This window comes from Panthera pardus, unplaced genomic scaffold (genome assembly GCF_024362965.1).
Source record: "Panthera pardus isolate Hobbes unplaced genomic scaffold, ASM2436296v1 HiC_scaffold_13, whole genome shotgun sequence".
NCBI lineage: Eukaryota > Metazoa > Chordata > Mammalia > Carnivora > Felidae > Panthera > Panthera pardus.
This window is the reverse complement of record NW_026526688.1, coordinates 200010194-200031116: the sequence shown is the minus strand read 5'-3', so window position 1 is coordinate 200031116 and position 20923 is coordinate 200010194. Positions and strand designations below refer to the sequence as shown.

General features: G+C 57.9%; 1 protein-coding gene across 3 annotated transcripts in view; it reads left to right on the top strand.

The window, feature by feature from the left end:
• Positions 1-20923, top strand: part of PPP2R2C (protein phosphatase 2 regulatory subunit Bgamma) — a 137883-nt gene that overhangs the window by 103207 nt on the left and 13753 nt on the right. For all 3 annotated transcript variants that reach the window (XM_019453756.2, XM_019453759.2, XM_019453758.2), the window contains exons 6-7: positions 7636-7800; positions 19168-19337. In XM_019453756.2, coding sequence (XP_019309301.1) covers positions 7636-7800; positions 19168-19337 — 335 coding nt within the window. The remainder of the gene's footprint in view (positions 1-7635; positions 7801-19167; positions 19338-20923) is intronic.

The following is a 20923-nucleotide window of genomic DNA, read 5'->3' as shown; positions in this document are numbered from 1 at the left end:
TCCAGAGAAAGAGAAAGCCTCTGATTCTGATTTGATAAACTTTAATTATTGCTAAAGGTACTAACCTTGTGCTGGGGCCTTTAAAAAAAAACACACGTATCTCCACATCACTTTATTTTATTCATTTTATTTTAATTGCTAGGGCCTTTGACTTACGTCATCTCATTAAATCTTCATCGTAGCCCTGCAAAACAGATTTTATCAGTGCATTCTACAGATGAGAAAAGCAGGGTGCAGAGAGGTTGAGAAAGTTTCTGGAGGTCACACAGCTGTTTACGGTGGAGCTGGCCTGTCAAGTCCCAGTCTTTGTGACTCAGAACTGAGTGCTCTCTCCCTGTCCAAGTACTTGGGAAGGACATAAGCTGGCTTGTGGTAGAAGTGTGCAGACTGGCTCAACACATGGAGAAGACCTATAAGGGTTTCAGTGGGCTTGTACAGTGAACGTTTACCCAGAATCCCCCTCTCTCCATGGCCCTGTATGGCTCTGGCGATCAGGCTCTTCTCTCTGAGCAGAATCACACCATCACAGTAAGTTTCCAAGAAGAAAAGGGAAGAGGCTGTCATGGGCTGAATTGTGTCCCACCAAAATACATATGTTGATGTCCTAAATCTTAACCCCGGGACTTCATAATGGGATTGCATTTGGTCCTTAAATGGGTGATTAAAGCAAAACAAGTCTGCTAGGGTGGGTCTTAATCTCATATGACTGGTGTTCTTATAACAAGAGGAGGTTAGGACCGCACAGAGGGAAGGTCAGGTGAGGACCCAGGGAGATGGTCACCTACATGCCAAGGAGAGAGGCCTCAAAGAAACCCACCTCCTGACACCTCAATCTTGAACTTCCAGCCTCTAGGACTGGGGGAGAATAACGATTGTTTAAGCCACTCATCTATGACATCCGCTGTGGCAGCCCGAGCAAATTCATACAGAGGCAAAGGTTGCCAGGAACCTCGTACAGGATGTGACGTGGTTTGGCCAGAGTGCTTATGGCTCATCTTTGTAGCTAGGGCATCTCTTGGAGCAAATCTTCTGAAAAAAGCAACTCTGCTGGCTGTGCCCCAACAGGACTGTGTCCGTGTGCAGGAGGCCTTCTGGGGCACCTGCACACCCAGTGTCCCCGGAGAGCCTGTCGGGGAGGCTTCTCGTGGCGTGGTCCTTGGCAGAACTGCCTCTGTCCTCACTCGCTAGCTGCTCAGTCACCATGGGAACCGCCTCCCCCATCCTGATTGCCTGTTCCCGCAGAGACATCTAGATAAACCATGCTTTGCTCAGTTAAATCAATGGAGCCCAAGGCTGCATCTTTCTCATTACTGAACTCCCCCACCCACACTGTTGGCACACACCTTGCAGGGTCACGGGCCAGTCCAGTGTGCCCCGGCAGCAGGGCCCTGCGGTTGTGTATTGGGTGGGGATGCACTTAGTCCAGAACAGAGGGCACACGGGGAGAAGCACCGCCTGGGAGTTAGGAAGCCAGGACTCTGTTCCCGCTGACCCATGCTCCACACGTGGCCCTGCACAAGCCACTCCCTGCCCTGGCCTGCTTCGTGGGAGTGGAGGGTGGGCGGTCTTTCCCACAGGGATGCGAGGTGCCTGGCCCGTGGGTGCAGGGCCGGGGGCTGCCCTCCACAGCTCTCTGAGGCTGTGACAGTGTCTCCAAGCTCAGTTAGTTGCTGCGTCTTCATAGAGCCATTTTTTTGTGACCTTGCCACCGAAGCCTGTCCTGATATTAGTGAATATTTGTGTCCTTCTCTGATATTGATGGGATGGTTTTCATATCCGTTTCTCCCTTGAGCTCCTTCTCAAACAAATCAGTGACGTTTATTCATTTCGTGTGCCGGACTCATCTTATGGCCGGTGGAGGAGTGTGGCGCTTTGTGCCTGTGCCCACACCCTGCACAGGTGGGAGAAGATGAAGATCGGAAGAAGGAGGGCCCCTGGAGGTGGAGTGACCTTCTCCCCGACATGTCAGAGGCTCTCTGTGTGGGGCCTCCTGGCGTTGCAGCTCCGGGCACTGAGGGCTGGCAAACGGTTCTCCACGCTGATGTGACCCTGCCTGGCTTCAGGCCATCAGACCGTGCCTTTGGCAGCAGGAGATAAAGGAGTTTCTATAAAAATCTCTGCAAACCCGATGACTCAGCAGAAGGCCTGCCTGGATTAGATGCCGGTGTCCTTGGCAATAAGAGCTACAGACTTTGCTGTAGGGCGGGACAAACGGGCCTGTTTTCTGAGCTCCGCCGACACCCCCCAGGCAAGGGCCAGAGCTCACAGGGCTGTGCCAGGCACCGGAGGACATCCTCATGCTGGGGGAGGAGCCAGGCCAGTGAGGCTGTTTTACACACTGGTCCTGTGTGGGGGTCAAGAGGGAAGGTTCCTGCTACAAAAGCAAGATCGCGGTCCTTCTTCTTGGCCCTGGGCCAGCAGAGAACAGCCCTGGGGGCCAAATCCACCGTTCATAAAGTTTTCTGGGCTCTCAGCCACTCCCATTCATTTACATGCTGTCTGTGACCCCGATAGAGCAGGAGGGTTGAGTATCGAGGTGAGATCTTATGGCTCCTATCCCTAAAATGTTTACTGTCTGGCCTCTTACAGACATTTGCCTGCCCTGGATCTAGAGCAACACACCCACTCACACTTGGGCCCTGAAGGAAGAGGGATTCATCATATGACATGGGGCAGGAGCCAAAGGCTTCGAGGAGCCAGAGACCTCCTCCTCCAGGGGGCGCTGGCCCCTCCATGCCCACCCAGGCGGTCAGGGGCCAGGGTTTATGCTTCTCACCCCTGCTCTGCTTTGCCCCATCACACAGTGGGTGTATTGCCAGCTCTGGAATCTGACTCAGTCCCAGGCTGCCCGCCCCCCGCCTCTGCCGAGTCCCCAGAGAGTGGCTCTTCCTTGCTGAGCCTCTATTTCCTCGTCCACGGACTGGGGTACACCCCATTCACCGGTGGAGAGGTTTGAGCAGGACACAGATGTGAAGCTGGCCTGGAGTTATTTATTTCTGTGAGAGAGAGAGACAGAGCACGAGCAGCGGAGGGGCAGAGAGAGAGGGAGACACAGAATCCAAAGCAGGTTCCAGGCTCCGAGCTGTCAGCACAGAGCCCGATGTGGGGCTTGAACTCCCAAACCATGAGATCGTGACCTGAGCCGAAGTCAGACGCTCAACCGACTGAGCCACCCAGGTGCCCCGTGCCAGTCCCCTCCTTAAAGGACCCCGCCGCCACCACTCCCCTGGCCTGGAGTCTCCCTGAGCCCTACTGTTCATCTCCACGTGAAGGGCTTCTTCCCCTTGAGAGGGTTTGACACTTCCTGTACCCACCCCCAGCCTAGATTGGAGGGGCCTGAGACGGGCTGGTTGGTTCATTGACTCCAGCGGCTGTTCCCTGGGCACCTGCCATGTGCCGGGCACTCCTCTAGGCACCGAAGGTGCAGCAGCGATCCAGACAGGGCCCTGCCCTCGCTGGGCAGCTGGGCAGTGAACAAATACGCATGACGAGATGTCTGTGGTACTCGTGCAATGGCCGGGCCACTGCTCCCCAGCTCCCGGGAAGCATGACTTTCCCATGGATGTCAGAACAAATTTCCACAAACTGGCGGGGTGGGGGTGGGGTGGGGCTTACAACAGAAATCTACTCTCGGTTCTCGAGGCCAGAAGTTTGCAGTCAAGGTGCTGGGAGGGCTGTGCTCCCTCTGGAGGCTCCCTCCTGCCTCTCCCAGCCCCTGGTGGCCTCACGCCTTCCTGGAAAAGTACCTGGTGCTCAGTTGCAGGGTGTGGCATCGAGCAGGTTCACCTTCCCTCTTCCTCCTCCTCCTCCTCCTCCTCCTCCCTCCATGACCTGCTCCTCTCTCCACCTACCTGGTCAGCAAACTTAGTTGCCAAGGTGTGACTGGAGTTTAAATGCACGCCCATCACACAGTTGGAGCACAGGTATATGGAAAACAACATGAATAATTCATCCGGCTTTGCCAGGGGGAGGGGCTTGCCGATGAGTCTAATTACGCTCGTTCCCCAGGGAGGCCAGTTTGCCGTAAACCTCGTGAGGCGCCGCGTACGTGTGGGATTCATGCAGCTGCCCATGAAATGGGGGAGAGGCCACCTGGGGGTCAGTCCTCCAAATGAGAGGGTGCTCCGGGATCACGCCCAACCCCTCGTTTCGCAAATGGGGGACGCTGAGGCTTGAGGAGTGTAAATGACGTTTGCGTGCGGCCCTGAGCATCCGAGAGAGAGCTGAGACCGGATGCTCAGCCCGGGGCCCCCGGCTTCTGACCCAGCACGGGGCCTGCCAGAGTCAAAGCCCCCACATCAGGTCACGTTTGGACCAAATGTCTCACAGTCCACGTGCACAAGGCCACATGGGCATGAGTCAAGGAGGAGCGTTTGCGCTGTGCGTTCCGTTCGGGGTATAGTTCAGGCCCGGCTTTGTGATGTGATGAAGGAGTTCCACGGTGACAGCCCCACTCGGCAATTAATCCTTTCACACACCCGCCTGCACCCGGGAGGAGCCAGGTAGCAGGTGCAGGGCGGGTCCTGTGGCGGGCTCAGCAGGAGGTCTTGGAGAGGCTGATCGCAGGGGATCAGGCTGGGTGGCCATGCCCCGAAGGATGCCGTGCTGTCCTTGACATGCAGGCATGACTCTGGCCCTGGGATGCAGAGGTGCGGGACCCCCTGCCCGGCCTCAAGGACCCCTTGCCCTGCGGGGGCCCCAGCACATTCGCTGCCACTATGGCTTGGTCTTCCTCCGCCCGGGTCGTGCGGGAATGTGTTTCACGTCCGTCTTTCCCTGGCACCCACTGTATCCAGAGCCCTTTGTTTGAAACAGCAAGAGATTTCCGGAGTGATGCTTGGGCTGTAAGTCCTGGGCTGTGGTCCTGGGCTGTCAGTGGGACCCAGGCATTGGAGGCTCTGTCTCCCGAGCCCACACACAGGACCCTTGGTCCCCGCGCATCACCCTCGGCCGGCTCTGTGTCACCTGGTTCAGGCCTGTTCGCTGCAGACCTGATTGTGCCCCCGTGTACTTCTAAAAGCCATCACGCCTCGTACCTGTTTCTAACGACTGTTGTCATGAGGCTGTCACGAGTGGTTAAGCACGATGGGGTCACGGGAAGCGTGCACTCTGGAATCCAGCAAAGAGGCCACACCCATTTGCTTGGCCTTGAGCCCCGCGTGAGTCTGGGAGCGGCACGCGGGGGCCGGGAGAGGAGGCTTCTGGGCCCTCCCACTGCGCTTTCTGGACACCAGTGCGCACAGCTTCCCAGCCTGGCCGTCTCTGTGAAAAGTCTCATAAACACCAGCCTCGGTCTCCATGAGCCAGACATCTGGTGAATGTGGGCGGACGGCTTCTGAGCTCATGCCATGACTCACAATGAACGACAGTCGTAAACTGGGCGACAGGGGTCGTTGCGTGCGTCAGAGATTTGGTCGTTGTGGAGGCAGAGCCATCCACGTCCGGGGTTCGGACGTCACGCCTCTGCTCCTCGTCCATTGAGGTGTGTTCTAGAACATCTCGAGGTGGGAGAGTGAATTGGGTTTGGACGCTGAGGGGGTCAGGAGGGTGGGTTGTGTGCAGGGACAGGTGATCTGAAAGTCTCTGAGGCTTGGAACAGCCGAGGGGGATTTCATGGCAGGTGACCTGAGGCGCGGGTCCCACAGCAGATGGGAAAGTGTCATGCACACCGCGTGCTGGCTCTCAGAGCTCCAGCCTGGGAATGACGCGTGGCACCTGTCACTTCTGCCCTCCATCCTTCGGGAAAGCGATAAGGGAGCCGGCTGCGCAGAGTGCCATCGGGCGGATGGACAGGTTCCCCCGTCCCCTCCCCCTCCCCCCCGCTCTGACGGGAAGCCGAAACCGGCAAGGTATTTCACCATATCCCGCTGAGGCCTATTCCCCCGGAAGTCGTCTCTCCGTGAAACGCGGAGTAAACACGTGTCCCCTGATGAGTGACCCCACCGGGACTCCAGGCCGGCCGGCGTTCCTTGGAGCCCTGGCCACTTTGGTGTCCCTCCTTTGATGTTTGTGGCCCGAGTTCTGCGGAGAGAATTTAGTCTTGGCTTTGTCTCTCTTACGGTTCAGTCTCATTTTCCGTGATTTAATCTCTGCTGCTTATCGTACGAGAAAACCGCAGTTTTTCGCAGCTCAGGCTCCTTTTCCCTCCTCTCGATATTTTTATGCGATTCTGTGTCTGGTTAATGATGGGCTTCCGGAAGCAATATTTGAGCACACGATATCGTGAGCACACACACCCTCCTCGGTGCCTCTGGTCACGCAGATTCAGCATTCTTTCGGACGTTTTATGAACTCTCGTGTTTACACAAGTCAGGAAATGTCTCTCTTATTGAGGCTTTGGCAGGAGGGGCAGGGAGAGCTGATGGCAGGAGGCGTCTCAGAGTTTCCATCCCATTCTTTCCAGACAATAAAAAATAATAATGGCAGCTGATATTCACTGAGCTCTGTGATGTATAAAACAGTGAGCAAGGGGATTTGCCGCTTCTGATTTTCACAGCAAGACTGTGTTAGCCCTGTCGATCCATTTTACAGAAGAGGAAACCGAGGCACGAAGAGCTAAGGAACTTCCCCCTTGATTGCACAGGCAACAGGTGGCAGAGCTGGGACTCAAACCCCAGACTCTGATTCCAGGGCCCACACACAGATGCAGGGGGAGGGGAGGGCATTTCAGCCAAAGGGAACGGCCTGGGCAGAGCCCCGCACAGGGCTGGGGAGTCAGAGACCAGGGTATCGCTGTCAGAGAGGAAAGTACCTTTAGGGGCCGAGCGACTAGTGGGATATGAAACTAAAGAGATAGAGGGTGGTGGAGGGGGGGTGGGAGTGCCAGGCCTTGAATGCTACACCAAGGGGTTCGGATTTGCTATTGTAGGCCACGAGGAGTGGATGGAAACTCAGCCTTACCCCTCGCTGCTGAGCCATCCTGGACAAGTTGCTCACCCTCTCTGGGCTCCAGAGTATCAGTCAGGGGTATTTCCTTTGCAAGCAACAGAGTTCTTGGTCCTAGACAGAAAATGGATGCATTGGCTCCCGTATCTAGTCATCCAAGGGTCATGGAGTCCCTCCGTCGGCCCCTCTGAGGCCATGTGCTTGTCCCTCATGGTGATCGTGAGTGGAGACGACACAGATCAGTGGTGGGAACCCAGCAAGGAGAGAGCCTTTTCCCCAAAGGAGAACCTTGATGCTGTGGACAGAAGGGGAGCGGCTGCGGGGGTGGGGGAGGGGAGCCAAAAGGTGCCGCACCCCCAGCTCCAGGCGCCGGGAGCACTGAGTAGCGGGAGCACTGCCATTGCGCAGCAAGAGCCCTGCACGTACTAGGCCCTCAAACGCACCCTGCCTTCTCCTGGGCACCCGGTGTAGGGGATGGAGGGCAGGCCGGGCGGGCTGGTGGGTGCTGGCTGGGGACAGGGCACAGGTCGGGTGGGAGGCAGCGGGTCCAGCCTGCAGGGACAGTGGACGGCACCCAGAAAGGCAGCCGGCGGGCGGTCGGACGTGCAGGTGTGCAGCTCAGAGGCTGTCTGGGGCCGGGGCTTCGTCCAGGTGTCTCGGGAAGGGGGAGGCCGCTCAGATGCGGGGCACGTGGGAAGGCAGGGCGGCGGCGGTCCCCTCCCTTCTCTGGCCTCTCCTTGATGGGGCCAGACATCGTGGACATCAAGCCCGCCAACATGGAGGACCTCACGGAGGTGATCACGGCGTCTGAGTTCCACCCCCACCACTGCAACCTCTTCGTCTACAGCAGCAGCAAGGGCTCCCTGCGTCTCTGTGACATGCGTGCGGCCGCCCTGTGTGACAAGCACTCCAAACGTAAGTGCCCGTTCCCCCCCGGGAACCCGGTGGGCAGTGGGGGCGGTGGGGCAGCGCCCGTCCTGGTGCTGTACCCGGGGCGGGTGGGAACGGTGCGGGCTGGGGGCCCGTGCGCTCCGTGCTGCTGTCGTGCCGCTGGCAGGGGGAGCCTGGTCTTGCCCCCCGCCCCCCACCGCCCTCCAAGTCCCTGCACAGGCTGGGGCTGCCCAGCTTCCAGGGGCCGGGCAGCTGAAACCAGGGTCGGGGAGCGAGCTGGGAGCCAGAAGCTAAGGTGGGACCCTACTCAGCTGGCACCTCCTCTGGGAAGCCTTCGCTGACCCCCCCACATTGGTTCAGGCCCCTTCTCTGTGTCCCCAGAGCTCCCAAAGCTTCCCTGCCACAGCCTGCAGAACTTTCTGTGGGCTGGGCCGTCTACCCCAGCAGCCTGTGTGCTCCACAAGGTCACTTCCTCGTGCTGGAACCCTGACAGGGCCAGCCGGGGGGGATGCCAGGGGGGATGCCAGGGGGATGCCAGGGGGGGTGCCATGGGGGTCCGGGGCTGAACAAGGTCCGAGGAGCACGATGTGACAACCACCAGGACCACACAGCGGCTCACACTCCTTGGATACTCTGAGCCAGGCACCCAGACAGCTGTCTACCCACATCATCTCATCTTTACAGGAGCTCTGAAGGAGTCCAGCACAGAGGAGGGAGCTGAGGCTCCAGGGATGGACCCAAGGTCACCCGAAGTGAAAAGCGGCAGGGCAGGACCTGAACCCAGGACTCTGAGATGCCCTGGCTGGTGCTCTCACCTCCAGCCTGGCCCGCTTGGTGCTGGGTTCCCCAGAGGCCCCTAAAGGCAGAGAGGATCAGGGGGTCAGGCCATGGTATCCTCCCTGGGTGACCTTGCAGTGGTAGCAGAGGGGCAGGGACGGGCAAGACCCCAGTCAGGAGGGTGGGGACTTTGGTTCATCTCTGTATTTACCTCAACAGTGTCTGGGAATAAATACTTGTTGAGTGGATGAATGAATGAATGAATGAATAAGTGAATGGATGAATAAATGAATGAATGAGTGAATGAGTGAGTGAGTGAGTGAAAGAGTGAGTGACCAGTAAGCCCCTGGAGGTGGTTTCATTAGAGCTCTGTTAGGAGGGACTGGGTCACCTCTTCCCCTCGGGAGCCTGGTTTCCCAGAGGAGCCGGAGAGGGTGGCCCCTCGCCACGCCTTGGCCAGGCTGGGTCCCTACGTCTTGCCACACTGCTGTTCTCCAAGCACGTCCACGCCCCGCAGACACTCGGCCCCAGGAACACCTTCTCCCCGGCGCTGAGCCTTCCTCCTCCTGGGGGCTGAGTGGCCAGCGCAGGTCGGGGGGGACAGCAGATGTCTGTCTCTGAGCAGACCTGGGGACACCGCCTGCTATGCTGCACACACGTCCCGCTGTGACGGCACGGCAGGAACCAGCAAACAGGCGAAGAACTCACCACCGGATGGTGTAATGGCAAGAGGTAGTAAGAGACATCAGCAACAGCCCCCAAAGAGCAGGGCACAGGGAGGTCATCTCACCGGAAGTTACAACGGAACAGACGCCTCGAGGTGCCGGGGAGTGAGCCATGCAAGCTCTGGGCGGAGAATGTTCTAGAAGGGGGACACTTCAGGGGCAGAGGCTCCGAGATGGAAGGGCACCAGCGTTGTCGGAGGGCGGTGACTAAGGGGAAGGGTGTCAGGAGCTGAGGTCCGGGAGACACGCAAGGCGGGTGACTCGGGACGCCTGTGGGTCGGGGGAAGGATCCGGTTTCGTCTTAAGGGAGGTGAGAAAGCAGCAGAGGGGTGAGGGCCGGGCATGAAGTCACGAGACAGGTGTTTGAAAAGAGGAAACCTCAGAGGGGTCAACGTGGAAGCGGGGGCAGGAGGAGGCCCTGCCCGGGGCTCACTGAGAAGAAGCAGCGGGCCCCGGGGGGGATGACGAAGGTGTGGAGACGGGTCCCGTCCTGGGTGTTCTCGGAAGGCTGAGCTGGCGGGCTTTGCCAAGTGCGGTGTGGACCGCGGCAGCTCCGTCCGAGGGTTGGTTTGTGCAGCGGGTGAAGGTGGGGCCCTTTCCTGGACGGACAGTGAGGACACTGGGGTCGGGGGCAGGGCGGCCGGGAGCAGAGACAGGACCGACAGGTGGGTTTTGGACCCAGTAAGTGTGAGATCGTATTGGGCCCCGGGGAGGGCTGTCGGGAAGGCAGCCGGAGGTCTGCAGTCAGGGGCGGCGGCTCGGCCACAGATAAAGGTGTGGAGTCATCAGTGTATGGACGGATGGGAAGCCCAGGGGCCAGCTAAGACGCCCAGGGCGTGAGTGTGGACGGTGCCCAGCCCCTGAAGAGCAGCCCAGGGCCAAAACAGACGACCACAGGCTCCGTGGCTTAAAACAACGCAGATTTGTTCTCCGAGGGTTCTGCAGTTCAAAAGTCTGACATGGGTCTTACCAGACAAGAAAATCAAGGTGTCGACAGGCCGGTTCCTTCTGGAGGCTCCACGGGGGAAATGCATACCTTCCCTTCTCCAGCTTCTGGGGGCACCTGCATCGCTTGGCTTGTGGCCCCTCCCTCCGTCTGCACAGCCAGCAGCGGCTACGGGCCCTTAATCATGCTGCATCACATGACTGCCTCCCCTGTCCCCCTTGCACACTGAAGGAGCCTCGTCATTACATCGGTCCCCACCTGGATAATTTAGGGAGCCCTCCCTGCCTGAAGGTCAGCTGGCCGGCGGCCTTGATTTCCCCTTTGCCATGTAACATTCCATATTCCCAGGTGCCCCCTAACGGTTATTGTTCTGCGCCCTGGAGGGCATGGCCCCGACCACCTCATGCCCACCGCGTGTGGCTCAGGCCGCAGGTGCTCTGGAGATTTGCCCGGGTGCAACTCTGGGTCAGACTGGCACGGAACGAGGGTGGAGAAGAGAGGAGAGTCTGGGGTCCACCTCTGGGCCCAGCCTGAGCCCACATGGGCCCCATGGGAAGGAAGAGGGATGAGGCCTTGTGGTCCGGCCTTTTTCGTAGGGGCCAAATTCGGAAACATTGTAAACATCCAACAGAGCAAATGACGAGGAATGACGATGCCTTCTGTGGTTCGGTCGTTTAGAATGTGGCGTTAGATTTGTAATGACACGAGCAAATGATTATGTTAAAATATTTGGTGGGGGCAAGAAAGGAAGATAATGACTATTTTACAAAAAAAAAAAAAAAAAAAAAAGACACAGAAAAAACAAGGGAATGAAATATGCCAAGAAATTGTCCCTGAGTGCTGGGCTCTGAGAAAGTGAGACCATGTTCTTCCCTACATCCGTCTGTGTATCTGTTTTAACTTGGATTTCAACTCTGAGCCAGGAAATGTGTGTGCGTGCAGGCGAGCTGGTGTCTAGGGAGCATGGAGACAGCTTTGGCACCCCACGCTGTTTGAATGACGGCGGGCGGGAGGTGGAAGTCGCAGTCCCCCTTGGCTTTTGTCATCTGGCTTCCCCCGGGGTCTGAGCGGGCGGCCACCCCCCTAGGCAGCCGTCACTTGTACGGTTCCCGAGCGCAGGCACACGTGTGCGGATTCCGGGCACGTCGCTGTCACACGCCTGGGGGTGTATGCCCTGCATGTGAATCAGCCCACAGACTCAGGAGTGCAGGGGCTAGAACTTTATTTTCCATGGCCCATCTCCATTTGTGTTTCTTGCCTCTTCTCCGAGGGCCCCCGTGAACATCGTAACTTTAGGGCTGCCTCTCCCTAGATCACACCGAGGTTCCCGAAAGCTGTTTTCTGCAGGGCCGAGGTACGAAGGGAGGGACATGGTGGCTTCTGACTGCCATGATCTCCTGCTGTGCCTGGGTGGCCTGTGGCCTGGGGGCCATGTCTCTTGCTGAGACAGTTTTGCATGAAGGCAAAAATTATGCATTTTTTTGCCTAAATGTTCATACGTGATGTTGGTCTTTAATTGTCTTTTCTTACACTCTCTTTGCGCAGTTTTACTAAGATTATTCGACTCTTGGAAAGTGAGCTGGGCCACTCTCTTTCTTTGCCTGGAACGGTTCGTTTAATATCTGCTCCTTGAAGTCTTAGTAAAACTCGTGTGTGCATTTGATTATTGGTTTATACAGGTTTGCTATTGGAATAGATTCTGGTTTGTTTGTTTCTTTACGTTTTTATTTATTTATTTTGAGAGTGAGAGAGAGAGAGAGAACGGGGGAGGGACAAAGAGAGAGGGAAAGAGAGAGTCCCAAGCAGGCTCGACTGTCAGCACAGAGCCTGACACGGGTCTCGAACTCACAACCCCCAAGATCGTGACCTGAGCCGAAATCAAGACTCGGACGCTCCACCGACTGAGCCACCCAGGCGCCCTATAAATGGTTGTTTTCAAAGTGACCCAGAGATTAGATCCCTTCCTTTAGATCTCGCTTCTGTCCGTTCATCCAGGTGTGGCCCAAAACTCGGGAATGGCTGACAGTGGTCCCTAGAGATGAGGGGTCACGACGTCATCTTCCCAGCAGGTGACGCAGCGATTTTCCCTCCCCTGGCTGAGAGCAGCCCAGACCACAAGCGGATGGCTATTTCTGCCATTGGACAGATGAGGAAACCAAGGCACAGGGAGGGGCAGTGCCCTCCATCGGGGGCAGCGCTGGGGCCCTCAGGCCACTCCGCTGCCCAGCCCACAGCCTCACGTCTTTCTCCGAAGCAGTGGAAGTCTTTTGTCTGCTAGTCGGTATGACCGGGTAACCATGGAAACAGCTTCCGCGATGCCTCAAAATAGACAGTTACTTCTGCTTTTGACAGCACAGGGTCTGCGCTCCGCTGGGGCACGGGAGTCCCTGGAACAGGCGATCGTGTCAGGCGCTGCCCCTCGCGGGACCCCTGCGATGCGCTGGGGAAGCAACAGCCCAGCTAACGTTTGCCGATGCTTCCTGCACACCGGATGCCGTTCTAGGTTTACGTCTCATTAAATCCTCTGAGCCCCCCTACGACGGAGGCCCTCATCTGTTCATTTACAGATGAGGACGCCGGGCCTGTGGGTTTCCCGTGCTGCCGTAAGAAATCGGCACAAGTTGGGGCGCCTGGGGGGCTCAGTCGTTTGAGCGACCGACTTCGGCTCAGGTCACGATCTCGCGTTCCGTGAGTTCGAGCCCCGCGTCGGGCTCCGTGCTGACTGCTCGGAGCCTGGAGCCTGCCTCAGATTCTATGTCTCCCCCTCTCTCTCTACCCCTACTCTGCTCACGCTCTGTGTCTCTCTCTCAATAATAAATAAACGTTAAAAAAATTAAAAAAAAAAAAGAGATCAGCACAAGTTTAGCGGCACAAAACAACGCAAACGTATATGTTTGCAATTCTGGAGGTCAGAGGTCTAGAATTCGGGTGGGGCTGCATTTCTTCCAGAGAGTTCAGGGGAGAATCTGTCTCCTTGACCTCTCTGGCTGCTAGAAGCCACCGTACCCCTTGGCTCTTGCCCCTTCCTGCACCTCCACAGTGCGGCCCTCCACCCTCTGCTCCATCATCCCATCTCCTCCTTCTGCCTTGACCTTCTTCTCTCGCTCAAGGACTCTGTGGTTACAGCGGGCCCGCCCGGAGAATCCAGGACAACCCCGGTAGCTCAGGACCCTTCACGTAGTCAAATCTGTAGAGTCTTTTGCCACGTGAGGGAACTTGTGCAGCTTTAGGGGCCATTATTGTTGACCACATGGGTGGCACAGAGAGGTTAAGGTGTTTTCCCAAGGTCACACAGCTAGGTAGAGCTAGGATAGAGGCTCCGATAGTCCCATGCCTATGGACTTGTGTTCTTTCTCAGTCTTCACAGAGATTCAGAACTTGAGAACTAAGGACGCTTATGGGAAAGGAGGGTGAGCCGGATTCATTGAAAGGGGCTGGACTCACTCCTGATAATGGATCTGGGGTAGAAGGACCGGATCCAGCCACCGTCTGCTGGGGAGGCTGCAGGTATCTGGGGGCAAAGCCAGGGCAAATGTCTCCAACAGAGGGAGCGTCCAGTGCAAAGGCAGGAGCAAAACGCAGGGCGCAGGTGGGCGTGAGGGTCAGAGAGCTGCAGGGTTAGAGAAGGGACCACAGCAAGAGGACTTTATAGACCATGGCAAGAGCTTGGGGCTCACCCTGAAGGGCCAGCAGCCACAGGGCATTTGAGCAGGGAGTGACCCGGCCTAGCTGTGTGCTGACAGGATCCCTCTGGCTGCTGCGTGGACAATAAACTGGGGTGAGGTTGGGCGCAGGGGCGGGCTGGTGCTCTGAGCTGCGTGGCATGGTGGAGGGGTGGAGCCTGCCGGTGGAGGGGTGGAGCCTGCCGGTGGAGGGGTGGAGCCTCCCCGCGGAATGGGAAGGGGGGGCGCGGGAGGACAGCAGGCTCTGCGTGGAGAGCGGGCTCCTGCCCTTGCGGGGCTGATGGGAGGTGTGGGGAAGCCACCTGCCAAGGAAATGACAGCATCGAAGCCGGGGAAGTTTCTGAAGGACTGAGCCTGGGAAGAGAAGCCGCAGAAGGGCGCTGAGGGCCCCCAGCGGGCGAGAGAAGAGGCAGGCTGACAGGTGCAAAGACAGAGAGGTGGGGGCAGACCACGCAGGGCCAGGGCCACATGGGGGTTGGCTTTTATTTTGTCCACTGGGGTCCATCAAATGGCGCTGGGCAGGGGGTGGTTATTAACCGGAAATGACAATTGTCAGCTCTTCATCAGTGAGCATCCATTGTGCCCACTGTCTTGCACTGACTCCCTGTTCCTCCCCACTAGGCACACCCTCTAGCTTCTGGTGGTGGTGGTGGCCGGGGCAGTAGGGGGTCAGGGGCGGGGGGATTGTATCAGGTTGGGGAAGGAAGGCATCAGGAAAGGCACAGAGAAGAGGCAGCATGGAAGGTTCTGTCCACTCTGTGAGTGGGTCTGGGCTCTGAGTGAAGCTCCAGGCTGGCCAGGGTCACTCAGATGACCAATGACAGAGAGGAAGGACCCCTGGCCCAAGAGCTCACAGCCCCACGAAGTGACCGCACGTCCCTGCTGATGCCATACAGGAGGGTAGTCCAGGCTGCGCAGGCAGCAAGGGTGAGCAGTTTATTTCTTTGGAAAGCATCTGTCTGGACAAGCTGTGCATAGAACAGGGAATTTGAGTTGGGGTTCTGAAGGATGTATAAGAGTTGATAGGAAAGACGAGGACGAAAAACGGGGAAGGAAATTTCAAGGAGAGAAAACAGTGAGGAAAATTACCATAAAAATCGCCACCCAGTTTTACTGAGCAACTCCTCCAGTCCCTCACTGAGTTAGGTGACCTCCGGAGGTCACATCATTGTTCTCCAGGTGAGGGAACGTGGGCTTGGACAGGTCAAGGGGCTTCCCTGAGGGCGCACGGAACTTTGCTGTGCTCTGTTGCCTGGGATGGCAGGGAAGGGCATCGAAAGAGGTCATTTAGGGTGACCCTGAGAAGGGGTTGCTTAGTGTGCTACCCTAGGGACCTTGCTTGCCTCACCCTTTTCGAGGCCCTGGGGCCCTGGTGGAAAGGCGGCTGGAGGGTGGCTGGAGCAGGTGGCCCATGAAGGCCGGGTGAGGAAGGAGCTTGTCTGATACCTGTAGGAGCCTGAATCTTGATCCTGCGGGCACTGGGAGCCACAGAGGGCTTTAGGCAAGAGTGTAACACCATCAGTGGGGCGCCTGGGTGGCTCAGTCGGTTGGGCGTCCGACTTCGGCTCAGGTCATGATCTCACAGCTCATGAGTTCGAGCCCTGCGTCAGGCTCGCTGCTGTCGGCCCGCTTCAGATCCTCTGATCCCGTCCTCTCTCTCTCTCTCTCTGCCTCCCCAACCTGTGCTCTCTCTCTCAAAAATAAATAAACATTAAACAAAGGAGAGGAACACCGTCCGCTGGGTATCAGGCTGGAGAGGAAAGCCAGCACTGACCTCTGGTTTCACCTTCCCATTCCTTGGGTGCACAGGTGCTTAGAGCTGGGATCCTCAGGGGGCCCCTTCATCTCACTTTGGGGCGTGGGGGGTGCTTCTCGCCCCTCCCCACCGTGTGACCGTGGCGATGCTGTAGGGCACCCAGACAGGAGGATGTGGTTGTCAGGGAACCAGCCAGGACCACGAGAGCCTTAATTATGCAAAATCATTCAAAAGAAACAGGAGATTTCTGGGGATTCAGAGCCCTCCAACCTGAACATAATTAGGGTGGGCGGGGGGGAGGTGGGATTCATCCCGTCTCAGTGACAGGGGCTCTGGAATGCGTTTCTTTAAACTCGTGGCAGCAATAATTACTGTGAAATGTCCTTCGTGACTCCATCAATTAGAAGGGAGACCCCCCCCCCTCCCCGCCTTATCTGTTACCCATGCCCTGGGGGATGTGCAGCTTGCCCGTGGTTGGGGGGAGGGGTGGGCGGGGACACTCGGTGACCTTTTGACAAAAGAATAGCGGTATCAGAAGTGTTTGGAAAATAAAAAGAACTCCTAGGTAAGACCTGTCAGTGTCCCTTCCCCTTGATCACGTGTAACGCTGGTCCTTTTGTGCTTAGAAAGCCCTCAGAAATGCCCGGTGTGGCCAGAACTGAGGTTACACGGGACCGTTTGGTGTTTCTGTTCTCAACTATTGATTAGGGCGCCCGCCCAGCCTTTGACCTTTGTGGCGTCTTGCTCCTTGAAGCTGGCAGGAGACACAGCCCATGGCTCTGTGTAGACACTCCTCTGACTTGGGGCCCCACCCACCCACCTACCCCACAGGACGTGCCAGACGCCCTGCGCAGGGCAGGGGGGTGAAGCGAGCTGGGCCAGCCCTGGGGGATTGGCCGGAGAAACCTCCAAAGTGGGCATGGGGTGCAAGGGGCCCCCTCAAAGTTGGGGTGCAAGAGACCAACCCCGTTTTATGCCTGTATAACTCCCCTTCTGTTCTGACCCTTCGGGGCACAAATGCTAATTCAGTCAAGAGGGGGTTCCTGCCTCGAACCTGGGGAGGAATGGGGGCGAGGGGACACCTAGGTCCCTGCTGATTGTTTGGGGTCGCTCTTCTCTGAAACCCTCTGCCCTGCTCCTCTCAAATACAGGTTTATACCCCTGTTCATTTAAGGAAGACACACAGTCTCGGCACTCCAAGTAGGAAATTAAGTGCTGAAATTTCACAAATGCTTATCCCTGCCAGAAATGAAGGTGTCAGAGGCACAAAACATTGATTATGTGAGATGCGAATCAGAATTCAGAGGTTTTATGGGCGCCTGGGTGGCTTAGTCGGTTAAGCATCTGACTCTTGGTTTCAGGCTCAGGTTACGATCTCAGGGTTTGGGTGTTCAAGCCCCACATCAGGCTCTGTGTTGACAGTGTGGAGCCTGCTTGGGATTCGCTCTCTCCCTCTCTCTCTGCCCCTCCCATGCTCTCTCTCTCGCTCTCTCTCTCAAAATAAATAAGATAAAATAAAATAAGAATTCAGAGGTTTTAGAGGTTAAAGGTGACGTGCCAGGAGGTCTCCTTGCCCCTGTAGGGAGGTGAATCCTGGAGAAACCCACACCTCACCTTGCCGTCCTTTTCTCCTGCCCTCATTGCCTATGGGATGACTCCTTCCCTTGGCTCACGGCGCCTCACTCACTCCTTTCTCCGTCCATGTGACCTTCCACTTGTCCCTGTCTCAGGCCCTTTGCACATGCTGTTCCTTCTGCCTGGAGTCCTCCTCTCTCAGCACCTACACTGTTCTCTGCCTCACTCCATTCAGATCTCTGCTCAGATGCTCTTTCCCCCTGGGTGCTGTCCATCCAGATCACCAGCTCCTATCTATCTGTCTCCTTGCTTTAGTTTTCTTCCCTACCCTCATCACTGCCTGACGGTGTAGCATGTAGTTTTACTGCCTGTCTCTGCGAGAATGTTGGTTCCAGGAGACTCACTGCTCTCTGCGGCATCTCAGGGTCTCAGACAGTGCCTGGCATATGGTGGGCGCTCGGTGTGGACTGGGTGTCTGAGAGAATGAATGAATGCATCGGACGCAAGAGCATCTGGCTGGCATGAAATGTTTCCAGCCACCGTGCAGAAAGGAGCTCAGCAAGAGCTGCATTTCTGGGAAAGACAGGAACAGGAGTAAGATCGGGGGTCCCGGATGGGGGGACAAGGGGCCAGAACAGACCTGGGAAGTGGCACATGGGATTTGGGGACTGGGAGGGGCTGGCAGGGAGGGCACTCTTGTGAGCCTCCAGAGACATGTGCTCAGCTCTCTGCTTCCGTGTTTCAGGTGTGGAGACTCAGGGGCCAGCAGACAGAGTGGCCACTCAGCCGGTGTCCGTGGGGACAGCTAGAAAGGTTGTCAAATGTCTAAATCCTTCCAGACTGGCTGGTAAAGAGGTGCTGGCCTCCCACTCTGTCCTTCCCCGTGATCCCGGGCCCTTCCGTGGCCCAGCTCCTAAGGAGCTAATAATGCTTGGTTGGCTTGGTTAGCTAAGGTGACGCTTGGGTAATGCCTGGTCCCCACCCTGCTCCAGCACCAGGGCCACTGTGGGATCTGATTGGCCAGCGAGGGTGTTGCTGGGCAGACTGGTGGGGCAGCCAGCAGTAGACTGAGCCCCGAAGAACCTGTCCTGCTGGGTGGGAACCTCCATGTGCCCCGAAGGCCCCGTCCTCAGGGGCAGCAGGGAGGGGACGTTGCCTGGGGGGCCGCTCACTGTGCACTCTGTCCCAGAGTGGGATCATCCAGTAGGGGCGGCAAGCTGTCGCCTTCAGGAGCCCGGGAAGCAACTTCCTGCGTGAAGCACCTTGTCTGAGATGCCGGGAGGTGGGTGGCGGGCAGCTGATGGGACTCAGGCTCCATCTGTGGCAGCGAGATTGGATGTAGCCGCGATCCCCGTAGCAGCCAGACAAAACGTGCCTGCCCGCGGGGCTCAGCCGTGAGTGCCCCGTGCACCATGAGTAGAGGCCCCGGGCTGCAAGCAGGGCCCAGCCTCCTCCGCGACGCTGCCCAGCACGTGTGAGAACATCAGGACGCCAGTAGGTGGCAGCAGAGTGCGGCCCAGCCGGTGTCCCTCTGGGTTCAAATCCCCACTCGGCCACTTTCTTCTAGCTCAGTGCCTCGGGCATGGTTTTTAGCCATCCATGCCTCAGTTGTCCCGGCCATGAAATGGGACTGATAGTGGTACTGACCAGATGTTTTATCAGGGGATTGGACGAGGTGATGCACGGAACGGGCTGTGCACAGAATCCGGCTCAGAGAGTAAATGCTCAATAAACGTGGTTCCGAAAGCTGCCCCTTCCCTCCTCAGAAGGGTCGGTTCGGGGCCACGGCCTGACAGGTATTTAGCCTCAGGCTTCATGAGTGAATGAATGACCATACAGCGAGAGCCCAGGACAGAAACAGAGTCGTCTGTTATTCTGATCTGCGGGGCGGGCGGCCCGGTGACGGCAATCGATTCTCTGTCTCCACAGTGTTCGAAGAGCCCGAGGACCCCAGCAACCGCTCCTTCTTCTCCGAAATCATCTCCTCCGTGTCGGACGTGAAGTTCAGCCACAGTGGCCGATACATGCTCACCCGGGATTACCTCACGGTCAAAGTCTGGGACCTTAACATGGAGGCAAGGCCCATCGAGACCTATCAGGTGGGTACCACGGCCTAGAAACTCCGGAGCCCCTCTGAGGGGTGGGAGACACCCCCCCCCCCCGGCCTCCGCCTCCTGTGCCCAGAACTCCCAGGAGGGGCGTCCCCACCGCAGAGGTGGCTTCCATACGCCCCATATGAAGGCTCAGGAAATCGGGCAGCCTGTCCCCAATCACACACCTCGGCCCAGGCCTGCCTTCCAGGCGGGGGTGGGGGCGGTGCCGTCCCCTTGCTGGCTCCTGCCGTCGGGGCCCAGAGGGACAAGGGTGAGCGACAGGGAGGCCCGGTTTGAGGGTGCAGATGATGAAGGATGAGGTCGCCCGTCCTGGAGCCCGCATCTGCAGTTAAGGCGGGAGAAGCCCTGTCCTCTCCCGGGGAGGGGTGCGGCGGTGACTGGGAGCGTGCTACCTTTCTCAGTCCTCGGCACGGGCCTCGCAAGTCAGGCCCTTAGGCCGGAGCGTGGGGCACCTTCCGGAAAGTTACGACTTTTTCTTTTTCTGTTACGATCCACCCAGATAGAGTCGGGGGGTGGAAAACAAAGTTCGCACGATGTTAAGACCCCACGGGAATGGGGCCAGAGTTCTCTCTATCCGGTTGTATTTGGAGAAAGTTGAGTTAAGTGGCAGACCTGCAGGAGTAGAGAGAGAGAGCTAGCCAGCCGCAGACCTGGGATTGCGGTCTTTCCCCGGAGCCCCTGCTCTTCCTTGCTCTGCCACCAGAGGGCAGGAGGCGCTCACTTTGCAGGAGAGGGCGGGCGAGAACAGCGTGCGTGGGTGCGTGCGTGCGTGTTGTGTGTTCGGACGAGTGCTTCAGTGAGGCCGCTCTGACTGCGCAGGGAGCACACACAGTGCAGACCTGGGGGGGCTGCCCATGAGCCCCTGGGAATCTGTCCGTGGCCGGCATGAAGCCAGGCACCGTGTATCCCCAGGCATCTAAGGGGTCACACCTATTTGGCAGGTGCTCTGTGCCTGGCTAGACCCTGGGCCCCAGGGAGAAGTGGCAGCCGCAGCCTTGCCCTCCAGGGTCCCGCGCGACAGCGACCCTGGGTGCGGTGTGGCTGTGGACCAGGGGGCTCCCTGGGAGCGGAGGCTCCCGGAGGCAGGCACCTGTCTGAGAGAAATAGCCGTGCCCTCCCGCGTCTCTCCCCTGGCTCCGCTCTCTCCTCCATAGCCCCTGGTGCCTCTCACGTGTGTGTTCGTCAGCCTGCCTCCCAGACTCCTCCGGCGCTGCCTTTGCGCCTGTCACTGGGGGCCTCCCCGGGGACTCACAAGCAGTCAGGGGTCCTCTGCTCAGCCTCATCCGTGCCTGCTTCCCGGCAGAGGCAGTCTGGGGCTGTAATGTGCGCTGGGCATCACTCCTCCTCCAGCCTCGGCACAGATGAGGCCTTGCGGGTTCCCGTGGAGGCAGGTGCTGTTCCCCACCCGTCACGCTCGCCACGGGAGGAGGGCGAGAGTCCCTGACCCAGTGGCTCCATCCCAGGCTTGGGCCAGTGATCCCTGCCTTAGGCTTCCCTCCCTCCAGGTCTTGGAGACACACAAGACCAGTGCCCTCACCCCCCACCTCCTCTCTTGGCTCCCACGGCAGCCT